Consider the following 26,408-nt stretch of genomic DNA (forward strand, 5'->3'; position numbering starts at 1 on the left):
AAGTGGAGAGGGTTGTTTTGGCTTTTGCTTCATCTTTGCCCAATGGCTGTACACAACAAAAAGCATCAAAATTGGAAATAATCTTAGCAAAGACCAACCAGTTTGAGGCATTGCCTGTCATTTAAAGACATCAACACTGAATTTGGTGTGGCATAGACATTAAGATTATAAGAAATCTCAGGTTAAAAATACGTTTCTTTGCCTATTTCCACAAAAAATTATCCTTTTTAGTTCCCAGTATAGTTGTACATATTCAGGTTAGTTCATGTCTTAATGTATTATACAATTCCACTACCGACAGTGCCCCAGTCTTAACTACATGGTTTTTCAACACTTTTTAAAACAACAGTAAAATGAAGCCACACAGTAAGATTCTTCCTCTTACTTCCCTTCATTCGCAAACTGCATTTTATGATATTCCACTAGTCATTGCTAAAGAGATATAACAAGTCAAGTGACACTCTATGGTAAGCTAAAAGAAGCACATCTCCCCATTTACCCAATGCCCTCTTCTCTGTCTTACTGAAATAAATTGTTGTAAAGAATTGTCCTGTAGGAAACACTGACCAAAACAATGGCTGCATTTTTTTCTCATTCAGCACATTGATCATTGGTTCACATTACAACAGTACTCAAATTTTCAGGCAAGCGTGGAAACAGGGTGTACTATGTGATCTACAGAAGCTCAGAAAGATACAGTACAGATCCCACAGGACATGTGGCACAATCTTATTGCATCACCAGTCACGAGATGTATCTTTTCGTCTTTCAGTATCACCCCAGGATGACTTCCTATAAGCACTGTAGTTTGGGAGGACTAAAGCGGTGAGGGTTGTAACATATTAAGTCAAAGTGGGCATTTTATTAAATTCATAACAGAACACAGTGCAATGATGTTGTAAAAGACACTGACAAATGCCAAAGAAGGGGGGGAGATGCTCTTAAATGTTTTGTCATAGTAAAAGTGCCAGTCACACTCTTTCTACAGTAGCAACAGTGTTGTCTATATAATATACAGAGTGAATATATAATATTTCACTTCTATGAAACTAGCTTCTCTGCTTCTTTCAATGCCATTTAGCTGACAGAAGTGAAAAAATAAAATAATCATAAAACCCACCTAGTTATCAGAAAACATCCTAGTGGCACTTAGCATTCTTCCAAGAAATCTATATGAAAACCAAACTGGTTTAGACAATTGGTATCTCAAATAGCACACCATACTAAAACTTAAATTATGAATTTGCCAGCAGTAATTATCTATTTAAGACTCAGTTTTCAGAAACAGAGAAACATTGCAAATGAGGAATGAATAACATATTAAGCCATTTGAATTTAGGAAGTCAAAGAAATTCATTTGGTTAAAGAGTTCATATCAGTACTGAATTTAAGCTCAGAAATTCTTCACTCAACTAATCCTTTGGGATAGGTTTAGAGAATGCCACACTCCTTTGGTCAAAATCAGTAAGGTCAGAAATTCATACGAAAACCTACTTTTGCCTGCGAAAATTTAAACACATCATCTGTATTAAAGGTGGAAGAAGTAAAGATCGGTCTATTACATAACAGTGTTCTCACATGGCTGTGGAAACCTTATTAAGCATTTTTTAGGAACGATGGAGCTGCTCAAACACCTCATTTAAAGAAAGTGCAGCATTCTAAATACTGTAATGCAACTTATTCTGACAAGCTCCATAAGGACAGAGGCTTTTTCTCTTGCTCCAGGGTCACCTGCTCATTTAATTACAACACTGCTTGCCAATGATGTGTACAGAGCACAATGTCTCTTAATTTAAAATTATGAAAAAACACATGAAACATTCTGTTTAACAGATTTTGACATAGTTGTGTTCAATGAGTCAGAAGAACATTAGAACATTTGAAGCACAGCTGTGTAGTACCAAACTAGGAAATATAGATGATAAATTGCAAATGGTATTGTACGAGAAGCACAGATGTGGAAATGGGAAGGAATAGCCTCAACGCCTACTCACCATTACATGTGTAGAACATGATTAGGGACTAAAACCAGGACAGCTCATTGCACAGGTTGGACTTGAAGCCAACATGGGGGGACAGGGCTTCCACTTGCATGTTCCTCAGAGGGACTACAAAGTTTGTAAAGGCTTGTCAGATGGCTTCTGGTTTGATGTGGAAAGGGGGAAAATATGATCTTAGGGATGGATCACAAGAAACTCAAGAGGTGTTTCCAAACATTTTCCCAGCCACTGACTATGAAGTTATCTGCAATGTACATTCACCACTGCATTTTCATAAAGCATTTTCCAGATGGGACCTGGACAAGCTGGAGAGGTGGGCCTAGGTGAACCTCATGAGGTTCAACAAGGCCAAGTGCAGGGTCCTGCACCTGGGTCGGGGCAACTGCCAGTATCAATACAGTCTGGGTGAAGACAGGCTAGAGAGCAGGCATGTGGAAAAAGACTTGGGGGTACTAGTGGATTAAAAGCTGGACATGAGCCACTGGGGCGCAATTGCAGAAGGACAGTCACATCCTGGGCTGCATCAAAAGAAGCATGGCCAGCAGATCAAAAGAGGTGATTCTGTCCCTCTACTCTGCCCTGGTGAGACCCCACCTGGAGTAATGTGTCCAGCTCTGGAGCCCCCAACACAAGAAAGACGTGGACCTGTTGGAGCATGACCAGAAGAGGGCCGCGAAGATGATCAGAGGGCTGGAACATCTGTCCTATGAGGACAGGTTGAGACAGTTGGGATTGTTCAGCCTGGAGAAGAGAAGGCTCCGGAGGGACCTTAGAGCGACCTTCCAATACCTGCAAGGGGCCTATAAGAAGGCAGGGAAAGAACTGTTCACAAGGGTTTGTAGTGACAGGATGAGGGGTAATGGTTTAAGCTAGAAAAGGGTAGATTTAGGTTGGACATTAGGAAAAAGTTCTTTAATATGAGGGTGGTGGATCACTGGAACAGGTTGCTCAGAGCAGTAGTGGAAGCCTCATCCCTGGAGACATTCAAGGTCAGGCTTGATGGGGCTGTGAGCAACCTGACCTAGTTAGAGATGTCCCTGCTGATTGTAGGAGGGTTGGACTAGACGACCTTTAGAGGTCCCTTCCAACCCAACACATTCTATGATTCTATGAGCCTACAATTTATGGAATCAAGACATCTGAGACTCTTAGCAGGAGTCTGTGAAAGTCCCATCTTTAAGTTCTTGGCTTTGCAGTGCTTTATCTAAAATGTTTCCATCTAATGCTACAGGAATCTGAACAAAGCAAGTTAGAACTATTTTTGCATTAATCTTAAAGAGCACTATTATCATATAAATAAATGCACGCAACCACAGCATAATTTATGTCTGTCTGCGGAAAATTTATTCAGGACTGTGCCCAATATATTAAATAAATATTTAGCTAACATGAATAACTGCCTCATCTTAAAATAATAGAAGACATCTCTTTAATCCATGTTCACTCTGACATCTGAACAATTATAAAAAGGAAATATATATTAAAATTGCAGTTCTAAAATAGTGACAAATCACTGAAACCAGTAATACACCCATATTTATGCTCCAAGTGTAAAACCAGTTATTTTAAAAACTAACATATCCTTATTTTATTTTTTTAAAAAATCAAAGAATCAGTTATTGTACTATTGTCTTAAAAAACTCAGACCTTTGACTTTTTATTTTTTACTTGATAGTTATAGCACTGAGAGATCACTCAGCTCAGCTAATTATTTACAGGCTTTACATGTATGCTAATGCTATGGTAGCTGTTTGTGTCACCAAAATGAAAGCAAAAAGTCACACACGCTTGCTCTTGCGCTTTCTTAAAAACTATCACTGTTTTAAAAAATCACTACTGCTATATGAAATATACATCAGCTTTTCACACTAACTATTTAAAAAGTGTCCAAAGACATAAGAAAAAAATTGTCTGACAAAAAATAACCAATTAGTGCAAAAAAACCTGTATTTTCACACAAATTCTGATTTCACTATTACCTACCATTTTTACCATTCAAAATTAAAGTTTGGCGTTTAGAAAAACATAAAAGTCAGTGTAGCGAAGGGTAGTAATTTAGGAATTCCAGTAAAACTGAACTAGTAAGCCCAATGTGTATCATACCTTTGGATTTATTTAATTATATTAAAAATGCAAGCATAATTAATATAGGAAAAGGATTACTTTATAAATGATTATGTAATATTTTCAGAGAGTCTTATAAAAATAAGACAAAATTACATAAAATTAATTATTATAAATAAACCTAAAAGTTTTGGTCATTGTAGAGAAAGAAAGCACTAACATGCTTATTGAATTAAACATACTTCTAAATATATAACCTTTGCGAAATATACAGGACGATACGTCTTATATCTAAATTTAGCCACATCAAGGCTTTGAAATATTTTTAGTCTAACATTGATAGACATAATATATCAAATATCAAAGCTGCTTATATTACTTAAGACGATAAATCAGCTTTTACAGGACACGAGTTTCTCTTACTGTGTTATTAATGTAAATGCTACAGTGATGGGTACAATGCCTCACAGAAGGGTCTAGTGCCCTTTACTGACCTTCCAGTTGAGACCTGACAGCTGTAAATCTCTTTGGGATGCTCTACCTGAAGCACAGGATCAGGAAAAGACAAATGGGCAGCAGCTGTTTTTGAGAAGTCTGGTCAGAGTTAGAACAAATGGGGATGGTGGGAACTGAGCATTAACCATCTGCTTATTGTTGCAGATCTCATCCCAGGTTGTTAGATGGGGCACCCGCCAAATAAATGACTTTTTCTGGGGGAAGAGCACCAGCAAATTTGGGCTATGTGCAGACACTAGACTGTTCAAAACTGAAATACACCAGCCACGGGAGACTTGGGAGCGTGGTTAAAGAAAACCAAGTAAATCTGCAACACACTCACTGACAGGCGCATAAACTTTTCTTCATGCGTGCAAGCTTAAGGTGACCCTACCCCTGAAATTGCTGTTCTATCTCCCCAGCATATGTCTACATCTGAAAGGGCTAAGTGATTTGTGAAGTATTTTGACTGAGACAAAGGAACTACCTTATATGCTATTAGCCCATAGCAGCAACTATATAGAATATAGCAGGAGATGAAATCAAAGTGACTAATAGCTTTACTTTGCGGATGTGTTAGAAGTGTTTCCAGCCCTGTATATCTTCCTGCAATCGGACGTGGCATTAAATAGCATTCTCTCCTTATTCCCAGACTGCACTTCACATGAATCCTGGCCAGTTTCTCTTTGATAAAGAGCTCCACCCGCTGAGGCTCTCACTTACTAGCAGAAATGGATCCTAGCTGGGTCATAGATCACAAAGTCTGCCACATGCAGGCACACATGCAGGCCTTTTAGTCTTTAAGCACTTTCTCCCTTTAATCACATTAAAGCCAGGCCCTAAGAAAGACCTTTTGCTAATCTACCCCACTAAGTACAGGACACCAGGCAATTTAAAAAAGTTTTGGGGTTTTCTCCTTCAAAGACTCTAGAAATACATAAATACTTACACAAGGACTTTTTTGCTGTGACAAGGCCATTTGTAGCACTTCTTGTCTTAAGCAGCAACCAAATGTATAAACAAGGAGGCTGCATTTTAAATCCATCTGCAAGGTGACTATAACCAGAGCTGAAACATGTTCTGCTGAAGAGGAAGGAGCAATTGCTCTTGCTGTTTGAAAGAAGCAAGGCTAACAAGTGTAAGAGTGGCCACCTCCTCTAGGGGAAAGAATGAATAATTCGTTCTCTTAAGTGAAAGTCCCACACTCATGTTAAATTAGGTAAAACAGTGAATAAAAGGGAAAAGAAATCTTCTGATAGAAAGAATTTCTTCTGTCTTTCTGATAGAAAGAATTTCTCCCATATCTACACAACACTGAATGCTCTGCCCATACAACATGGAGTGTATAGGAATAGTGAGCTACGAGAAAGAAGACAACCAGGAATAAAATGCTGGCTTGGTGTGTATCCAGACCAATTACTGAAGACCTGTGCAGGGATCCATGGCCCACAAAGCAATTCCATTATTTCTGAAGCTAGAAGTAATAGAACCATACCTGTGAAGCATCAAGCTCACTCTAAAAGAGCTCTCTCTGCCCTCACAAAATGGGAATATTTTGTCAGACATTCAGTAGTCATGGTGTATGCCCCAGTTTTACTACTGAGGCGGAGAGATGTGTGAAAGGAATGGCCCTGTACCAAAAGGCAGAAAAAAATAGCTCATTTGCATCTAAGTGTTTAATCTGGACTTTACAGGCTCTTCCACACTGAAAAGAGACACAATGGAGGAAATTTTGGCTAAGGTAATAGGAAACTTCAGCCCGTGAACAGTAACTTGTAACAATGAATGGCCCCAGATGATTGATAAGTGTTACTTTTTTCATAGCAAAACTATTTTACTATTTTGTCTCACTCCCACTTCTGATTGACAATCTTTTCATAAAGGGTCTGATTCTTACTTCAAATAAGCAAATATCTTCACATCTATTTCACAATGGAACGAGGCAGAGGGGCTTGTTCACATGAAGAATTGGCAGGATTAAAGAATTTACCTTTACTGAAAAGCAACAGCAAAAATGAACTTGCCGCTTGGTTATTTATACCCCATAAGAGTCTTCGTCAGTTCTATATTCAACAAAAGGCATACACTTACAAAAGCAAGTATCAAGGCAGGTTAGGTGTTTTATGCACTTGCACTCTTTACCCTGCCTCTATATTTGTCCAGACTGGAAAATGACTGGATTGCAGCAGGGCTACCCCTTGATCAGGAACAGAGGCAGTGGCGTGTATAAAGGAAGCAGCTGTGATGCTCATCAGGAGCCACGAGTTTGGAAGGATGTTTGTCCCATAGTCCAGATTCAGTCACAGTGATGAAAAACATCCATGACTTCACCATACATGCCAAGCTACCAAACTCTGGCAGCGACTCCTAAAAACTCTGTGCCGCTACCCCTTTACTTCCTAGCACATTTATTGTCATGCAGAGATTAAACTTTCTTCAATTTTCTGATAAGCACAGTCAAGGACCTGAGACTCACAGTTTTCTGACTCCTTTTTTTTTTAGAAAACAGTTTTGTACATGTAAAACAGAGACTCATGTGCAAACAATTTTTTCTCATAGTTCTCTGGTTGTATTACAGTGTTATTAAGGTTTAGATTTTTTTTTTTAACATCACCTAAATAAATTTATGCATGAAGACAACGAATGTCTCCTTTTTTTTTCGTAAATGACAGGCACATTTTGGAATATTCTGGAAGTATCCGTCATATGTGCTTACTCTCGCCTTATATTCTTGCCAAGACATTGGGTTTTGCCCACTGCCGGAGACAGAGTCGACATTTGGTCTATGCAGTACAGCTGCTTTTTTGTTCGTTTTTAAAAACAGAGCTAGCAAACAAATTCTGCATAAAATTCTCTTTGATTTTTGTTTTCTTTGAGAGCAAATGTTTAGGCTTCACTGCATTTTTAGCAATGTAAGTATTTTTTTTCTGAAGAGAGGAATTTAACACATTCTCCAATATTGTGTAGATATAGTGCTGACTCCAACATGAAAACTGCCGTGTCAGAACCACTGTTGAGGGAGCAGTAACAACTTTCCTCTCAGCAGTATGAAAATAGCACTGGTTTTGTGCTGCTGCAGATTTCAACATAGCGGAGAAATAAAAAATAATATTGTTTATATCAGCATAAATTTCTGTCTTCAGTATGCAGCCAGCTGTACATAAAAATGAGCAGAAATATAAGCAGAAACGAGCATTTACTTGAATCAGGTCTTAAGCAACCACACAAACATGTGCAGCTCGAAGTAGTGTTGACAGACATCTTTCTCTCAGGGCAACTTGCATTTGTCCAGACCCTTTCTAGCAAAAGGCAGCATGTCTAAAACCAGACATATTGACACAAAGTTTCTATGCTTCTTGGTTTTAAAGAATGTATAACTTTCTACCAGCAGAATTTATTGATGATTTAGTAAGCAGAGTATTGCACAAACAAGCCACTATTGCTTTTGGGTGATCGTACACACACTGAGGAAGACACCATTTTACTTTCAGCTGGGGTAAATGTATGATCTTAGTGCCTATTTGTACAGAAAGGCAAACAGGTAACTCAATTTACAAACAGAATTAAATATAATCCTTTTAAAACACAGTGAACTTCAGGCATAAGTATTTTTCTTAAAGCTGTAAGCATGATTCCAATGTCATTTGCATTTAGTTGCTTATTTGGTTTTGCATTTTCCTCCTAGTTCATGGTTTGATATGCCTGGCAAATTTTAAGTGATATGACATTTTGACTACAGATTGTAAGCATTGCTTTATCAAAGACTACAGCAACACTTACTTTACGTGTTACATACTTGCCACTCCCACTTTTTCTTTGATTTGCACTAAATTTGTTAATAATCTAATACTCTGTAGTGTCTCCATTCCACAACGTGTTCTCACAGCATAGTTGTGATCTTCACATAGCCATATTCCATGCCTAATGCTATGTTGCCATCTGTTGACCAATTTAGCAGTTGTAGTACTAAGACTGAAGGAAAAAAAAATCTCCAAAAGGTTTTTATAAGTTTAAATCTTAATTTTGTATTTACTTCATTTTCTCTATCTAGAAAAGTTATTAAAAAAACCATAACATTTATTAATTTAAAGAAAACAAAGAATTAGACCTTCAAAGACCTGCAAAGGTTACATAAGGAGACTGTCTAAATGCTAAAATAAATTGGAAATACTTTGGGAACTAAATTGTAAGGGAAACACAGTGCATGGAAGGAATTGCCTATCTTGCTATAGTGTTACATTTTTCAGTTTCAAAAGGTGTCCAAAGGGATAAAGATAATATTGCTGCGAAAAAATGAAAATAAAAAGGGGTCAAAGTGTTTACCATGTGATTCATTATTCATGTTTTTTTGGATCACTTTCAGTTTAAACAAGTGCAGACGAAAAACCAACAAGTTTGTATAGGATAGTATTTCAGCTGAATTTAAAAGGGTGCAAGAGTTACTTTTATCGGGATGTATAGTATCAGCACAGGCAAGAAATTCTTCATGACTGCTTCACTTGGCATCTGAAAAGACTATTTACCTCTAAATGACAGCATGTATAAAATAGAGTATGTATTACATTTTTTTGCCTCAAAGGAGATTTGCAGGATTAACTTCAGAAATACCAGAGAGGCCTAAAAATATTCTGATCATGAGCACCATATATAAAAAAGGACTGGTTTTATATAAAGCCATTAGAATAAAGTAATTTTAAAATAAAGTATTTTCAAGAATTTATACACGGAAGTCTATTTCTAAAAAAACCATGAAAAAACCCCAACTTTGATATGATTTGGTTTTTTCATACACAAAAAAAGTATGGATGGGCTTTATTATTATTAATAAAAATGAGAATGCTTTATATTTATACAGCAATATACAAATGAATCAACTCAGTGATTGCAATGCGATACTGACTTCAAGAACTTACATGGGTATAAGAATTTCATGCCATCTCTATTTAGTGACTTACCTTTGAATCATCCAGTTCCAGCTTTTTCAGAGACTTTCTGACATAACCTATGAAGGAGGATGATTTGGAGAAAGTTTTTCCAACATGTCGATCACTGCAATATAGCATTGAGATGCAGGCTTTTATACATCCAACAACAGAAATTTACACATTTTTAATTTAATTTTTAATTCAATTCTTAATTCAGGAGAAATAAATCAGTTAGACAGCTACTACTGCCAAGTTAGTAACAATTTCTCTTCCCCCCCTTCTACTGAAAACAAAACAAGCTAGCTAATACTTGAAGAAATTTCTAGACACAGCAACTGTACAATTGTACCATGGTTACAGTATAGTTATTATTTTACCAAAAAATTGGAGAGTTAGTTGAAGGTTGCTTTTAATTTCTCCCCTAATATTTTTATTTCTCTATATGAATGACAAAATTCTTATTTCTGCTGACAGATATTTCCTTCTACACTTCTATAATTCACTATAATGCTGCTGTAATTTATTTACCATCAACCACTGGACTGAGTAAATGCCAAATTGGAGTAAAATTTCACTTTTGCTTGTTACCTTGTGTTCTTATCCTCACAATTTTTATTCCACTAAATGATGCCAGAATTCGCTCCTGTCTACAATTCAATGGCCTGCTTTTGAAGCCAGACAAAACTGTGGGTTGTTTCATAAACCATGTTAAAATAATGCATGAAAACTTAAAAAAACCCCAACATATAGGAGGACTGAATCCTAACAGGCCACTTATATTTCTTCTCTTCTCTTCTCTGTGTTTAAAATATCTTGAAGAAACAATGAAACATGAAGTTTTTGTAGTCTAAATTCTCTTTCTCGAACGTGTGCTAATGTAATTCCTCTTCCAGCTGTGCAGCATAGGAGTTAAATTTTCAGCTACAGAATTTTCAGCTACTGAATTACTTAAGAAGAAATACACTTTGCCCCCTCCAGTGAAATACTGAACAGAAATATATTATTTAAATCTTTTCCGCCTCTTTATTCTTAGTAACCCCCCTTCGTCCTCAGTTAAAGATCAGAATTAACATCTACTGAGGTCAGCAGAAAGACTTCACTCAGTGGCAGTTTACTCTAATGCTGTTTAGCTGGCAAGGACTCCCACTCATCAAGAATAATTTCTGTGGTCACATTTAATATTCAGATGCACCTAAACACATTTGGGCTGACACAGTCTGAAAATCAGTCAATAATTATGCTGTTATGTCATTCTTTGGAAGACGGCCATCTGCCTCCTAATCACAAACTACTTGGGGAAAGATACTGCCTGGCTGGGATGGAGCTAACTTCACAGCAGCCCGTCTAGTGCTGTGCTTTGGATCTGTGACTAAGACAGTGCTGGTAACACACCAATGTTTTGGCTATTGCCAAACAGAGATTGCACAGCATTGAGGCCTTCTCCGTTTCTCCCTCTGCCCCTCAGGCAGTAGGCTGGGGTTGCACAAGAAGTGTTGGGGGGAATACGGCCAGGACAGCTGACCCGAATGGACCATAGCGATATTCCACGCCACATAAAATTGTGCTCAGCAATAAAACTTGGCAGGGGGCAGAGTCTTTCTGAGGTAGCCATTCCAAGCTTTTATTTCAAAAGTATAACCTTAATTACTTCCTCTATATTGTACTTCCTTTAACAAATGAAACATACTATCATCTCACATTTTTCTTTCCTTTGCAATTTAGTAGCCATGATTTTGTATGTGATATTTTACATCATTTTAAAACAAACAAGCATTTCTTCTTTCAGGAGTTTGACCTTCTGAAGTGTAAGATGTCTGGCTCTACATTCAGCAAAAGATTTGGGGGAATCTGCATTAGCACTTATTTTAGATCAGAAGTGTACTTCTGAAGTGAATTTTCTGGTTTTCGCCACTTCTCACGCCTTGGTTTACACATTGTGGAATAGAATCAGAGCTCAAAAAATGGGTTATTTTCAAACTAAACTCAACTGGAAGGTGTGCTTCTGGATGAGCTCCAAGTGCTAATGGGCATACATCCCACAGAATCAGATAAATTCTAATCTAACTACGCCTCCACAAAAAGAGTATATTGCAGACGTCAGGTCCTCAGCACCAGCTCTCCAAACCCCATCCTACAAGGGTACAGTACTTGCCAGTGTAGGCATAGGCAGTAAGTAGCTCTTTACAGCCATGATGGCCATTGAACTTTCAGCAGTTTTTCTCAGGACAAATGGAAATGTCTTTTTGTGTTCTGTGGTATCAAAGCTGCCAGTACCTCTGCATAACAGGGTAGCCCAGGGTTGCGTTGACATTTTGCTGAATTCCCAGTTAATTCTCTGGTGAAGATATAGTTTACTCAGGCATTCAGTACCAAAGAGCACCTATTTCAGCTATGGGTAAAGGAAGGGCAATACATTTGTGATGTGGATTTAGGATGAATAATTCTATCCTGCATTTTAATACCAGTATGTATACACAGTCTGATAAAACTGATTCTTACACTCTTCTACTTTTAAGAAATACTTTCTCTACAGAATACAGGTTGAAGAGAATCAGATCGTTCGTTCATACTCTCTGAATTCGGAGCTTCCTACCTTTTGGTGACACCATAAATTTCTTCTATAATAACCTGAAGAACAGCTCGATAAAACAATGATTCTGTAGGCAGCTGCAAAAAATTTTACAACAGCAAGGATTTAAAATTGGCATTGAAATTAAGATCAGAGCAACAAAACCAGTATTGGCTTCCTTAACTACTTATTGGCTTCTATTCTTTACAATCAGTCATAACAGGTTTAAGAGGACAATTTACTAATGTTCTTGCATCCAGTTAAAATTACATTTTTGGGTCAGATTCTAACATAACCATGAATGCAAGAAAAAAAAAGAAACACAAACTCTGAAGTAAAAGTTCAATGGTTGACAGAGGGAAAATGAACAGAGAAAAAACGTACTGATGATGATCCAAATTCTACTATGCAAACTAAATACAACAATTTACCTAAGTTGTTTTAAAGACAAAAGAAGTAATTCCCTAGCTGAATCATCATACACTGTAGTCTGAACCATGCAGAAAGTACTATGCTCATAAAACCAGAATACACTGAAAACGTCTTATCTTTGTGTATGAAAAATCCGTTTGCATAAAAAGTTAATGCTTACCAATTAAAAATTCATGGCAAAATGCATTTACAGTAAAAGACTACTGGAGTCAGTGGGCTTACATATGGGAAGAAGAGGTCTCAGCTCTGCCTTTGAAATATTTGCACGGTTGGTGTCCACCATCCCCACAAGGGTAACTTGCACAACAATAATTCAAAGAATTAACAGGGAAAATATATACAGGGATTAAAAATGAGAATGATGATGTTTCTAACAGGTTCAAACTTTTGTCATAACAATTTCTATTTTTACATTAGTTGATAAAACACTGGGATAGTGATCCAAACCAGGGATATCGGAAGGACATTTGTACTGAATTTATGTGTTAGCTGAAAGATAGTGAAAGAAGATAGGAAGGGCAGTTTGATGCCTTAAATTTTAAGCTACGTGTTGTTTTTTTTTTTCCCAGACTCTTAATTGTCAAAAGAAAACAGATTTGCTAAGTACAATCACAGCAATAAAAATGTGATTTCATGATGACACATGCTATCTATCAGGATTTGATGTAGTGTACGCTAGTATTTTAGATTCCAGAAACACGGCAGTTCAATAAAAGGTCATGGATTAAGAGCGTTCAACAGGGAAAAACACATTTTATCTTAGAATGGCTAAAATAAACAATATTACTTACCATTTGGCCAACTGCAACTCGCTCCAAAGCCTGTAAGAATGAAGGAATTAAATTGCTGATATGTTTATTCTTTATCAGGATCATTTTTTAAACACATTGTATAAAAGTCAGAGGAGATGACATTTTAAAAGATTAATGGTGTGACATAACTCGAGCTTGCACACTTTAAAGTGTGAATAACTTTAGGGACTCATAATCAGCTCACTCCTGTTATTTTGGTTTATAGGAGAAACAATGACAATCAACTGTATGGAAACAGATGCATGCAAAATTTGTTTGTTTTTCTTAGTATTGTAAAAGAATTTCAGAAGATTACTTTTTGTGAAAGTGCTAAAAAGAATTGAATTTTTTTTGAGTCTGTTCCTACCAAAATACAAATAATTGACTTTGCATATTCAACTATTTTAATGTAAATATTAGTTCAATGTACAATGTCTTTTAAAAATTTTAGTCCCTAGTATTCAGATAAATTGAAGTTCTGTATGTAAAGTTAGATAAAAGAAAAACTTTAGAGACTACAGCTTAAAATACTGTGCATTATCTTTCACTAGATTCTTCATACCATAAATTCTGACGTAGGTGTGGGAGTACTTGATTTTTATGATCGATAGTGACAAAGAATGACAAATAATTAGAAGCATGGAATATTTTTCCATAGTTGAAAAGATACTGTGCCTGTAAAAATTTCAACTGAGTATTAAAGGTCATAGTAGAAACATGGACAAAAACTCAGTAAATCATCTGACACTACAACAAATTACAGAGCAAACCAAAAATGCCTCCCCACTTATGGGGCATCATCACCTTTAGTCCTCAAACTCCACTACAGTAAATAAGACTGCTTGTCTCTGAATCACCCAGTTCTCCTTCTCCTTGTTTTAGAACTGATCTTGTATTTCAGACTGTTCTCCAAACACGGTCCAAGTAGTTGCAGTTCCTCCATTCACGGCTTTGGCCAACTATCAGGTTTGACTTCTGTTGTACAAGCTACAGCTCTCACACCAGCATATATCTGCTGCTGCTTAGAAGATGGATGTGGGTTCTAACAAGCATTGTAAGGGTCTGAAACTGAAACTCTCACCCACACCCCTTGGCCCTTGGCACTTTGATCAATTTGAATGACATGCAATAACGAAATGCTGAGTGTCACTGCTCAGCAGACTCAGCTTCTCCTAGCCAGGCATTATTCCTAGGAAGATGGGTGCCTAGCTGCACTGCCCTGTCTCCCTTGTACCTCCTAGAAGGCAAGGAAAATCCTAGTCATGAAAAATGCATAGACAGAATTACAAACATAGTAACAGCAGAAATATCTAGTGACACAGGAGAACTCTTTGCCTTTTGCGAATGTTTAAATAAAAAAAAGTTTTTAACTGCCAAGTTTCTGTGATTTCTGTGAAATCTAATCTATATATACATATATGTGGCATGATCAGTACTGTCTCTTGGGGGTCATTTGCTTACAAAATTTATCTTCCTACCATTGTTGAAAAACAGCCCAAACTTTTTCTTTCCAAAAGAAATGGACTGGGAAAGGAAATAGCTAATGTGTCAGCTAAGGAAGAATTGGTATTGTATGACACTGACAACAAAAAAAGAGAAAAGGCAAATCCCTTTTAGAAAGTGCTTTTTGTGATAACTTTTACAGCAGCATCTCTAAAATGAACAATTTTTTCTTGCATCTTGCCAAGAGTAACACATTTAAACCTTACAATTACTAAACAACTGTCCTCCTATACTTTCTCCTGATAGCATTTAATTATCACGTTAGTTCAAGTTTACATAACCTTGATACATTAGCCTATCCTGAATCTTTAGTCTACACTGTTCTCCGTAACAGAGGTACAGAGCTAGCAGCAGAGGCTAGCCAGCACCTGATGTGATTCATCTTGATGCTAGAAATTAAAAATTAGTAGAGGAAAAGAATAGCGTTCTAACTGAAACAGTACCTATCTGTTTTTTTCAAATTAGACAACAGTTCATCATTCTGTCTTGATGAGGTTAGGTCTTTAAAAGCACTTCATCTCTTGGTGCAACGTTAAAAAGGTGTTTCCAGTCTCTTAAGCCACATGGATTTTAGAGCTCTCTTAGCTTTTGGAATAGGCAGGTTTGTTTAGGTTATAAACAGTCAGAACATTCAATATTATGAATCATGAAGGCGTTGGGGGAGTTACTGATTGCAGTCCTTCTACAATTACCTTGTTCCCCCCTAAGTCCTTGGCCAGGAACTATTATCCTGAGGGGTTACCGTGTTTAGGTTTCAACGAAGGTTTGGCCTCTCTGTCCACTCTTAAAATACATTTCTGTCAATACTCATTTTTTCATGCCTTCAGCAAGTATAAAATATATAAAGCTGGAAGGTCAATACTATTTTTTTTTAGATATAATTCATCATGCTTACTACATTAATGATGTTATTCTGTGGAGTCTTGGATTAAAGTCATGGCTTTAGGATTAGAAGCCAAAAACAATGAATCCTGTAACATCTGGATAAAGCTCTCAGTAGGAAAAAGAAAAGAAGGTGAACCATACCAAGCATGCTGACATTCTAGCATTGCGACCACAGCACCAGCCCTTGTCCTTCAAGTACTGACACATGGGAAATCCCCACACTTCCTCTGGGCATTCTGCAAAATGGAGAAAAAAACATAGGCAAAGCTACTTTTCTCTTACTTACAGAATGCACAATGTATTGAGCAAGATGAACAGTAGTTAACGGTAGCAGAAACACTTAACTCTAGTAGTCCAGTACCAAAACCCATGCTAATGTTATAACAAAATGTCATTTCACCATAACAAATGTGTTTGTTTTATGCTGAATTTATGATAATTTTATATTTTCCAAAACACTTTTAAGTGTGTGCCTTTTACAAAAAACCACTGGAAAAAAGTTCCAAGTGACAAGAGAAGTTTGCACTACTCATGGCACCCCATGCCATGCCATGGGTCACAAGATGTAAGTCGGGCAGTTGTTCAATTAACAGAACTTCAGTATGTTTCTCACTGTGTTCTTCTTCTATCATAAACGTCTTTTAAACACCACACAGGACAATGTGTATTTGTTTAGTTCTCAAGGCCCACGCTTTGCTGTGAGGCAGAATGTTTGTTTTCCAGAAAAGAGCAGCTGCAAGGCTCTTGCTGTTTTTTTTTCAAAACAGAGAAGCATTTGCATCACAATCTGTGCTCAGTTTGTTGCAGTATCATTTATATTTTGAATAACACCACCATTCGTCATGCTTAACAGTAATGTAAATGTGGGAAAACTAAAGTACAGGGAATACTTTATAGATGTTCATAATATCCAGTTTTAAATGTAGACAAACTCTACAATGTTTTGAATTTTCATTAGCACATTTGTCAGCTGATTTTTTAGAATGCTGAATAAGAAGTACTACTTTCTTTGAAAAAAAACAAACAAATTGGCTAGGATCCTGGCTTTTTAGCATAGAAAAATGACTTGAGCGTATTTAAAGATAAAACATGTAATGGGGTTAAACAAAGGACAGCAGAAATACGACTCTTCAAATTTACCAACAGTCTGAGACACATACATGTAAGTAGAATTCATGTCACGAAAGTTAAGCAAAGAAAAAGGGAAACAGGAAACTATAAAGGATACAACCTCCCTCCTCACAGAGAAAGCTCTTGGGTTTCTAGCAGTAGTCCCCAGTCTCTGCTGATGTCTAGAGACTAACAGCAAGCAGGTAATCTTTCGCAGGCAACCTCACACCTTGCTCTCCTTTTAGCCCTGAGAAATGTTATAGCCTCTTAGGGGATGTATACTGGTTTGAGGACCATGATTTAAGAATAGGACTTTAATTTTGGATAATTAGCAGAAAGAAAAAGAAAATTCCTTTAGATATAAAGATGAAATTTGACAAAACAGACTGCAACTGGCTTCAGCACTAGGAATGCACTAATAATTTGTAAGTGCCTCATGACAAGCTATAAAACATAAATTAACTTCAAGTCTAATTATTGAGTACATGGAATAAAACTGAGTATTTCTACTACAGGGATGGTCATAAGAGCTTATTAAATGTATTTTTTGCAAAGGAAAGAATGACTGCCATGGTTCCTATTGTATGATTCACACCAATAAGTCTTTCGAATACGTACGTTAAAATATTTCAAAATAAGAATTTGCAAAATGAGTTGGAAAGATGAAATCATTGATCTTTTCAAGTAATCCTTTCTAATTTACACCCTGTCCTCTAGGCAAACTAATCAACCATGCAAGTTAAAGTTGCTACCTGCTGAGCCACAATCTTAATATTAGCGCGCTGTACTCATGCATAATTCTGAAGAATTTATGACACCTTTGAAAATGATAATCAGGCAAAGCACTATCCTCATTAAAATTATTGAAACTGTAAAGTTCAAAAAAAGAGAGGGAAACTAATGATCTAACTTAGACTTTTTTGTGTATATCCAAAGTTGAGCAGATATCTATAATAGTGCCTTGAGTGTTATTTATTTTTCCATATCCAATCCACTGTCAAGCACATTGCTGATTAAAAAAAATAATTGTCAGATGAATATATTCCTATAAAGTTCATATATTTATCTGCTACATTTTAAAACCCTGGAAATTCTTTTAATGCCTGCAACTATTTTCAGATATACTTGATATTATATAGTTCACTAATTACCATATTGTCCTTCTATGTGACAACACAGCAGCTGTTTTAAACTGTGTAAGTCTCCAAAAACATTCAAGCAACCTTCAAAGTATGGGTATTCTGTGGAAGATTTCACAGCAAACAGCTCAGGTGTTCAACAGCGCATGAAGAAATCATGTTATAATCCAGCAGAGGAGCCAATCAGACAGAGTTCCTTCCATGAAAAGTTAACAAACTGGGGAATTCTAGTTAATCATTTGATGAGCTGAACTGAAGCTATGCTGGGCTATTATCCTAGAATCTATTAGTTAAATAGCTATGACTTTACCTCTAAGCTAACCTCTTAAAAAGTCTAGATCACACGTTTAATATAATGATTTGCTGCAAATTTTGCACTAGAATAAATCATTGCAAAAAAACCCAGTAATTGTTATGTTCTAGAACAAAATCTATAAACCAAACTATAATTTTAATGTGAATCACTTACAGAGAAAGAGAACATAGGAAACACGTCAGAATTAAAGCAGCATCATAAGCAACATGAAAATTGTGGATGCTCCCTCCCTGGAAGTATTCAAGGTTGGATGGGGCTTTGAGCAACCTGGTGTAGTGGAAGGTGTCCCTGCTCATCGCAGGGGGGTTGGAACTAGATGGTCTTTAAGGTGCCTTCCAGCCCAAGCCATTCTGTGATTCTCTGAACATGAAAAGTTGTATTGCAGTTCAGCTTTGTGTAATAGGATTTTTCTTTGGAAACCTACACAGATAAAATACTGATTAAGGTAGCTTGAAGATGCTTGCTGTTATTGTAAACTGTCCCCATAAATTGGATACATCTGGTAGAAGTCAGAAAATATTCTTATCAAAGTAATCCAGTTACACATAGCAGGATAAGACAAAGTGTAGATTACACAAAAATGTATAATGCTCAGTAAAACAGAATAGAACAATTCCAGTCACTAGTCAAGGAACAAATTCCTATTATTTCCCTCTGACTGAATTTAGTAATATTCATAGTTTCAGGGAAGAGTTGTTTAAATGTATATATTTAAACAAACTAATCCAGCCCTTACCATCCTTTTTTGATAGTAAAGAACGTTTTTCTGGTAGCTATACCATCTCCTGTCCTAGGAAAGGATTTTGATAGGAACTTCCCAAATTTTCACCAACTTTTCCCACTACAATTGTTTCACCTCTTTTGAAAAACAAAGGACATTCATGGATCTTAAAACGTAGGTGGAAGAATCCTTTTAACTATTCACATACTTTAAGCAATCCTTCAATGGATTTACCAACTCTTCCTGTGATCACATAGATGTCTCATGACTCACCCTTCAGCAGCTAATTTCTGACGCTCCTCTAACAGGCAGAAATGTTACACATTTTGAAGAGAATACACTACATGAAGAAGCTGTCTTGGGTTTATTACATACTGGAAATCCTATGGAGGAGATTGACACTTTGGGAAACAAGTGCAAATACATCCAGATGCCAGTCACAACTGAAAAATATTCATAGAATTTTTCACTCAGTGCTGTTTAGCCAAAGGGAATACAAAGCCTCAGGCCTATATCGGTAAAACATTTTAAATTTAAGTAAATGTAAAGTCTCATACTTTATCATCAACTGAACAAGACTAAATCTTCTATAAAGTATGTCAGATTACCTCTCCAATTCTGGAAACCAATACTACTATTTTTATTTTTTTTTTTTAATATTTTGTCAGAATTAAGTACTTATTTCTCAACTTAGTCCTGGAAGTTGTATGCTACTTCCTGTCCTCTAATATTTAGTCCTTTTTTCTAAGATGTTCAGGAAACTGCTCTTTTGTAAAGAAAGTGGACTTTCATTTTGTGTAATTTTTGTAATACTGCTGTAATAGTAGCTGTATATACCATTTGGAGCACCTGTACTATTTTGAACGTTGTAAAGGATTTTCTCCCTTTCTATTCAACTTCTAAATGAAAAAAATGGCAGTACACATGGACACATTGTACTGAGTAGTAAAAAAACGTAAGTCACAACAAATATATATTTATAATTATATCAACCACAACTTCCCTCATCATGATTTAATTCTGTCTGGATACAGCGAAAAGCTTCAGGAGGACCTTATTGTTCTTACCATCCTATTCACAGACCCAACCATTAAGACAGTAACTCTAGCCCTGCCAAAACCAGCACAGACTCTTACTGGCTCAGCATTGTTTCAAAGAATTTTTTTAAAAGAGTTGTTTAACTAACAAAACAATTAAGTGTAGCTAGGAAACAGGATTTCCAAAATATAGAACACTGAATGTTTTCTATTTATGTTTCCTTTTTTGGTAGTTATAGAAAAAATATCTGGCAGTAGAAGATTAAAGGATTTTACTAGCTAATCCTTCTGTATGTGCACAGAGGTTTCCAAGGAAGTTCAAGAGAATGGAACAAGCTCTCCACTATTTTTAATATTAGGCCTTCCATAGTTCTTCATCTCTAAGCAAGATATTACAATTTCTAGTGTGTTAGCATTTAAAATTCACTTTGCACAGCTTTAGGTCACTATCTAGTTTCTATGAAACAACAGGACCAACAGGTTTTATTGTTAGCAGACAAGTAAGTTTAACTAGGGTTCCATGTGGTCTTGCAGTTTCTTCTTTATCTTCCTTTGCTAACATTTCACAAAACCGTGTTTGCATTTAAGCTTCTCATCTTTTTACTTTCTTGCAGTTCCCAACTGTTCTGAACTGCAGTTGCCAATATAACAACTAACTAATTATGTTTTCTGCTTCACCTTCTGGAAGAGATAGTTTTATTGAGATAACATATTGAATGATATTTGTTAAACTCATGCTGGCAGAAACAATCCAAATTTTATCACAAAACAATGCCTATCCCAATGGTCAATGGATAATTTACGGGAAAAAAAAAAAAACAAACAACAGTTTTGTTTCACTTTTGTGGTACAGTATAGATGATTATAATGTCTGTTTTGAAAGTTTTCATCTGCTCTTTAGAAACAAAGTAACACAAATAAGTTATGAAAAATGGCATAGTACTACAAAAGAGAAGATTCTCATTTTCTTGAAATGCACTTTCTGTTCCATTTTAAGATTTTCTAGTATACACATAACGACATCAGAAGATATTTATTTTCTAGTAATGAAGTTCATCAGACTGTAAATGGCATGTAGCAAAGAGAAGGCAGAAATATCCTTTTAGTGCACAGGCTGAAGTGTACTCTACACATTGTATTTCATTTAAGAAAGCATATTCTCCCTAGAAAAATAAGCATAGCTTCTTTCATTCCTAATTCAGTGCAGTTATGATGACAGTACACCCACAGCTAGTGCTGCATGAAACCACTCACATGGTAGTTTTTAGTGACAGGTATCTTAAATTTCCTTTAAAAATTATCATTAAGACTGAAATCAGTTTCTGTACTGAAGTTCACCTATCATTTTTTTGCCATTTATTTTAATACAGAAATTTATTCATAATTTGAAATTATAATATTAAAATGTTAATATTAAGAATTTGAAATGTATTTCAAAATGGTGTAAGTATTATCAGTAGTTCCTAATAACATTTAGTGAGTTACCACTGCAGTATAATATTATCAGTTATAGATGCTTTAAATATATCTTTTTCTTATCACTTAAAAACTGCATTGGATAAAAACACCTACATCTATATTTAGGAAGTGTGATCAATATCAGTCCATGTAAAACACTGCATGTAGCAATGTAATCAGTTAATGAAGAAGTACTCCTAAGAGAACTTCAATTTCCTTTTCATATTTTCTTATCGTTTTTTGTATTATATTAAAACAGTTGCATCACCTACTTATTTGCTATTATTTTGATATTGACACCTATTTCAGCTGATTTCTTCCTCATGCCTTAGTGTCTCATCTTTGTCCACCCTCACAGTCAGTACCCCCAATTTCCAAATTCCACTACAGTTAATAAGTGTAATTCCCCAATTTGCCTCTCTACTTCAGTGTATTATTTAGGTTATTTATGATGGTAACTCCAACTGATTCGTGGAGCTGTTTTTCAAAGGTTTTATTGATTTTTTTTTTTCATTTTCTCAGTTTCAAAGCATGAGAAGCCTGGAGTTAAGACACTTACTAATTAACTTCAGTTGCATTTTTATACTTCTCATCCAGTGCACTTCAGTGTCTATGATCTTTTTCTGTGATCATGAAAGAAAAAGAAAAACAAAGATGAAAATAAAAGAATTGCAAGACTATGTGAAGGCTTCATTCTGAACCACTCCTGGGAAGCTAGCGAATACTCAAGGCAAAAATAAAAGGAGTGCCAGTCGTGCAGAAAAAAACCCACAACTGACTGAAGATCAGACACAGTTGTCAGTGTGAGGTGACTGTGCAAGGGCTGCCAAGCACACTGAAAAATCTCTATTAATCATATACCTGTTGGCCAACAATGCTTTGGGATTCTCGCCAAAGACAAGTAAATAAGGGTAACATGACATGGCCCCTAAAACCTGTATGTGGCTGAATCTACAAGGCTGGCACTAAGATCTGCTCTTCAGCTATTTAATTCAAAGAGCAATACCCAAGAAATAGCAACCATAGGTATCAAGTCCTTGCTTGGGCAGCTCCTGACATATTGATGGGCAGATTAAAAAAAGCTATAACAGACAGGACTAAATTATTCCCTTTCCCCTTGTTTCTAATTATCCTCTGTCCCATCATCCCTGTTTTAGTATTTGAAGTTGTTAGAAAATCAATATATCTTTAAGAATGTATGGTAAATGGCCAAATTGCATCTTTAACCATATAAAAAGCTTTGATCTAAAAAGCCTTGGGAGGATCTCCTTCTGTCTAATCAGAGCCTTCCTTCTTCCAAGGAATATAGCCAGCATTCCTAGAAGTGTAAAACTAAAGGAAAAAAAAAAAAAAAGGCAAGCAGGGCACATTTGAGAACAATAAAGGCATTACAAATGTAAATTCTTTTCCCTTCTTCAATTTTTTTTTAATTTCAGTTTCATCATAGAATCAGAAAATCAATTTAGGTTGGAAAAGACCTTCAAGGTCATCAAGTCCAACCATTAACCCAGCACTGCCAAGTCCACCACTAAACCATGTCCCTAAGCGCCACATCTACACGTCTTGTGAATACATCCAGGGATGGTGACACAACCACTTCCCCAGGCAGCCTGTTCCAGCACTTGACAACCCTTTTGGTGAAGAAATTTTTCCTAATGTCTAATCTAAACCTACCCTGGCACAACTCTTGTTCTATCACTTACTACTTGGGGAGAAGAGACTGACACCCACCTTGCTACAACCTCCTTTTGGGTAGTTGTAGAGAGTGATATGTTCTCCCCTCAGCCTCCTCTTCTCCAGGCTAAACAACCCCAGTTCCCTCAGCTGCTCCTCATAAGACCTGTTCTCCAGACTCTTCACCAACTTCGTTGCCCTTCTCTGGACACGCTCCAGCACCTCAATGTCTTTCTTGTAGTGAGGGGCCCAAAATGGCACACAGCATTTGAGGTGCGGCCTCACCAGTGCCAAGCACAGAGGGATGATCACTTCCCTACTTCTGCTGGCCACGGTATTTCTTTTTCTTTAATTAATCAGATTCTTTAAAAACTTTCTTATTAAAATGTTATTTGTAGAGAAAAGGATTTTTGTATCTATTACTCTGAACACAATAACACATGATTAATAATAGAAACATATTACTGAAAACTAGAAGGAAATCTTGAAGGGCAATACCAAGTGAAAGTTGAATAAATGGTTACTGACAGTTTTATGCCAGTACTGGCATTTCAGTAGGGACCACAGTAAGGTAAGGAGGGACCTCCCATTCTTCTAGACTCGATACTACTTGGAAGGCCTTGAATGACTTACAATCTAGACAAATTAGAGAAGCAGAGTAAGGATGGAGTCAACAAGCTCAGGCTCAGTATCTCAGTGAAGAAGAAGCCTGGTCTCCCAGGAGAAAAGAGAGTTCATTCTAGTACTACCAACAAACCCAGGAACTGTCACAAAAGTCAAGGTTAGTAGCTCTGACAGGAAATTAAAATAAATTCTTTGCTAACATTGTATTAAAATATTGCTTTTTTAGACCCATTACCTAATTCTAGGAACTTAGCACTAGTCATATTAAAAATCAACAACAGAAACATGAAACTTCAACTCAAACACTCAGTGAATATAAAATAAATACAGTCTTTGATTTGGACATATATATAGTGAGTTAAATACTATGCCATTTCCACTTACACGATGATTCAAGAGACAGAAGTAATTTTCCAAATGCACAAACCAAACTATTTACTAGTAAAACCTCATTACATTCTGGTACTCAGAATTGTAACTATAATATTAAAAAATTTACATTTTTGCAAAGTGCTAATTATAACTGTATAACTGGAAAGGAAAATGACCCCTAATTTTAAAGTTAAATCACCTGAAAAAAAAATCTCATCTTTACTGGTAAACGTGCAAAAATAAAATGGAATTATAGGATACAAAATCCATAAACTGCCCTAAAAATGTATAAGCTAAAGGAAGAGTATTTATATATAAACACTTTATACTGTGATCAAATATTTTTCCCAATTTTCTTACATATAAAATTTATATGGAATATCCTGCAGTTACTTTTAATAAACTCCAAACAAAAGGGAGATGAATTTCAACATTAGCAAAGGCTGTTATACACACTAGACTGGTCTACCTCTTCATTTTAGAGAAAACTCCCACTGAAGCCAATTACCACCTTTTCATACTACTGAACATCTCCCATAGCACTCAGTTAGCAAGGTGTGACACAAATTTAAAAAAGTGAAAGAATTTATATCCTAAATCAGACAAATCCCATTTGAAAAGTAGGAGAAAGAGGTATAATATGTGCATAGACAACACAACACGTAGCTATGCTTATATATCTTTTAATGCAACCTGTAACATCAGCGGAACCATATTTTAGGGCAACAAAGCTGGCGAAAGGTCTAGAGCACAAGGCTTACGAGGAGTGGCTGAGGGAACTGGGGTTGTTTAGACTGAAGAAAAGGAGGCTGAGGGGAGACCTTATCACTCTCTACAACTACCTAAAAGGAGGTTGTAGTGAGGTGGGGGTCGGTCTCTTCTCCCCAAGTAATAAGTGCTAGAACAAGAGGAAATGGCCTCAAGTTGCACATGGGGAGGTTTAGATTAGACACTAGGTTAGATTAGGTTAACATTGGACTTGATGATCTTAAAGGTCTCTTCCAACCTAAACAATTCTCTGATTCTGATTCTTCTCATCCCAGTCCTCACTAGCTGGCAAATTTATGTATTGTCATAGTGGAAACAGGTCCTCTGTAACAAATGTGAGATATGCCTATGTAAGAACCGTAGGCGTGGATATCCATTATTATAATGGTCAGAAGTCTTCTGCACGACAAACTCTGTAACATCCAAGTTGGAATTAACACTCAAAGGTCATGGTGTACATAGACTTTTCTCAGAAACAGGCTTTGAAATTGCAATACTCAGTGCAGAATATTATGCTTAACAGAAACCCTGCTGAAGTCATTCAAATACTACAAATGGCGTAGCTTACTTATAAGCTGTAGACTGAAGGATTAGAACATGTACAATTGTATATTTATGTTGACATGCTACAAAGGTGTAAAAAGGCGATATCCTAAGACTTATAAAAAACAATCATCACTACTAAAACTGTGAAAGATATATTAAATTACTTTGCAGAAACTATATTTCAAGATGGGAAAAAGTTCTCTGAAGTTCTGTATTTGAAAATGGACTTTGCTTTCAAAAGAAAGTTTTTTCTGTCTCATTTCAGTTTGAAAGACCTTTCCTATTTGTTCTCCCTTGTCAAATACAACAGTGGGCTTATTTTGCTAGTTTGGTATAAAATGCAGAATGGAAGAGATTTTATGTTGAAACAATCCATTTTTTTCTGTTTCAAAAAAGGTAAATAGACAATTATTTGACACTTTATTTTTTCAAAAGACTATTATTGCATTCCTGCAGATGTTACTGAAATAAGTGGTATATTGAACATGTGTAGTTCATCTTTTTCATGATATTTTGTTTTCAGAGAATTCAGAGTCCTTAATGCCTGCTGGAGAAATGGGCATTAGTTCGCATACCATAAGCTCTTTGCTCTTGACAAAGGCTGTCACTATGCACAGACTCTGTTGTTACAGAAGTCAGGGAAGGAATTACCCTATTCAGACCAGCAGAAAATACAGAGCAACATTGTGCCTCAACAATGTTATAAATACTACCATCCAAACAGGAGATTAATCTTGCTTACCAAGGATTTATAGCTTTAGTAATTCTTCTGCTCTCTGTATAATTAGTGGTTTTGCACTTGATCTCATAGTCATTATAAAAAAAGGTGACTTTTTTCTTCTTAGCTATGTAATTTTTATTATGTTCTAAATATTCTGACTCCATTTCAGAGCATGAAATTGTTAGGGTATTATTCTGAATCTCCTTGAGAGAGCACAAGCTATTTAACTGTGTTTTGCACGGTAACAGAAGAAAGAAG

The 26,408-nt window shown here is 36.2% G+C and overlaps 1 protein-coding gene across 1 annotated transcript in view; it reads right to left on the minus strand.

Moving 5' to 3' along the window:
* The window catches only part of METTL25 (methyltransferase like 25), a 65,298-nt gene that overhangs the window by 7,571 nt on the left and 31,319 nt on the right, over nucleotides 1-26,408 (minus strand). The window contains exons 6-9 of the mRNA XM_086471337.1: nucleotides 15,806-15,900; nucleotides 13,277-13,306; nucleotides 12,078-12,151; nucleotides 9,515-9,608 (exon numbers count right to left, since the gene is read on the minus strand). Coding sequence (XP_086327463.1) covers nucleotides 9,515-9,608; nucleotides 12,078-12,151; nucleotides 13,277-13,306; nucleotides 15,806-15,900 — 293 coding nt within the window. The remainder of the gene's footprint in view (nucleotides 1-9,514; nucleotides 9,609-12,077; nucleotides 12,152-13,276; nucleotides 13,307-15,805; nucleotides 15,901-26,408) is intronic.

Source organism: Leptosomus discolor, chromosome 1 (assembly GCF_034619465.1).
Source record: "Leptosomus discolor isolate bLepDis1 chromosome 1, bLepDis1.hap2, whole genome shotgun sequence".
In the NCBI taxonomy this organism is placed as follows: Eukaryota; Metazoa; Chordata; class Aves; order Leptosomiformes; family Leptosomidae; genus Leptosomus; species Leptosomus discolor.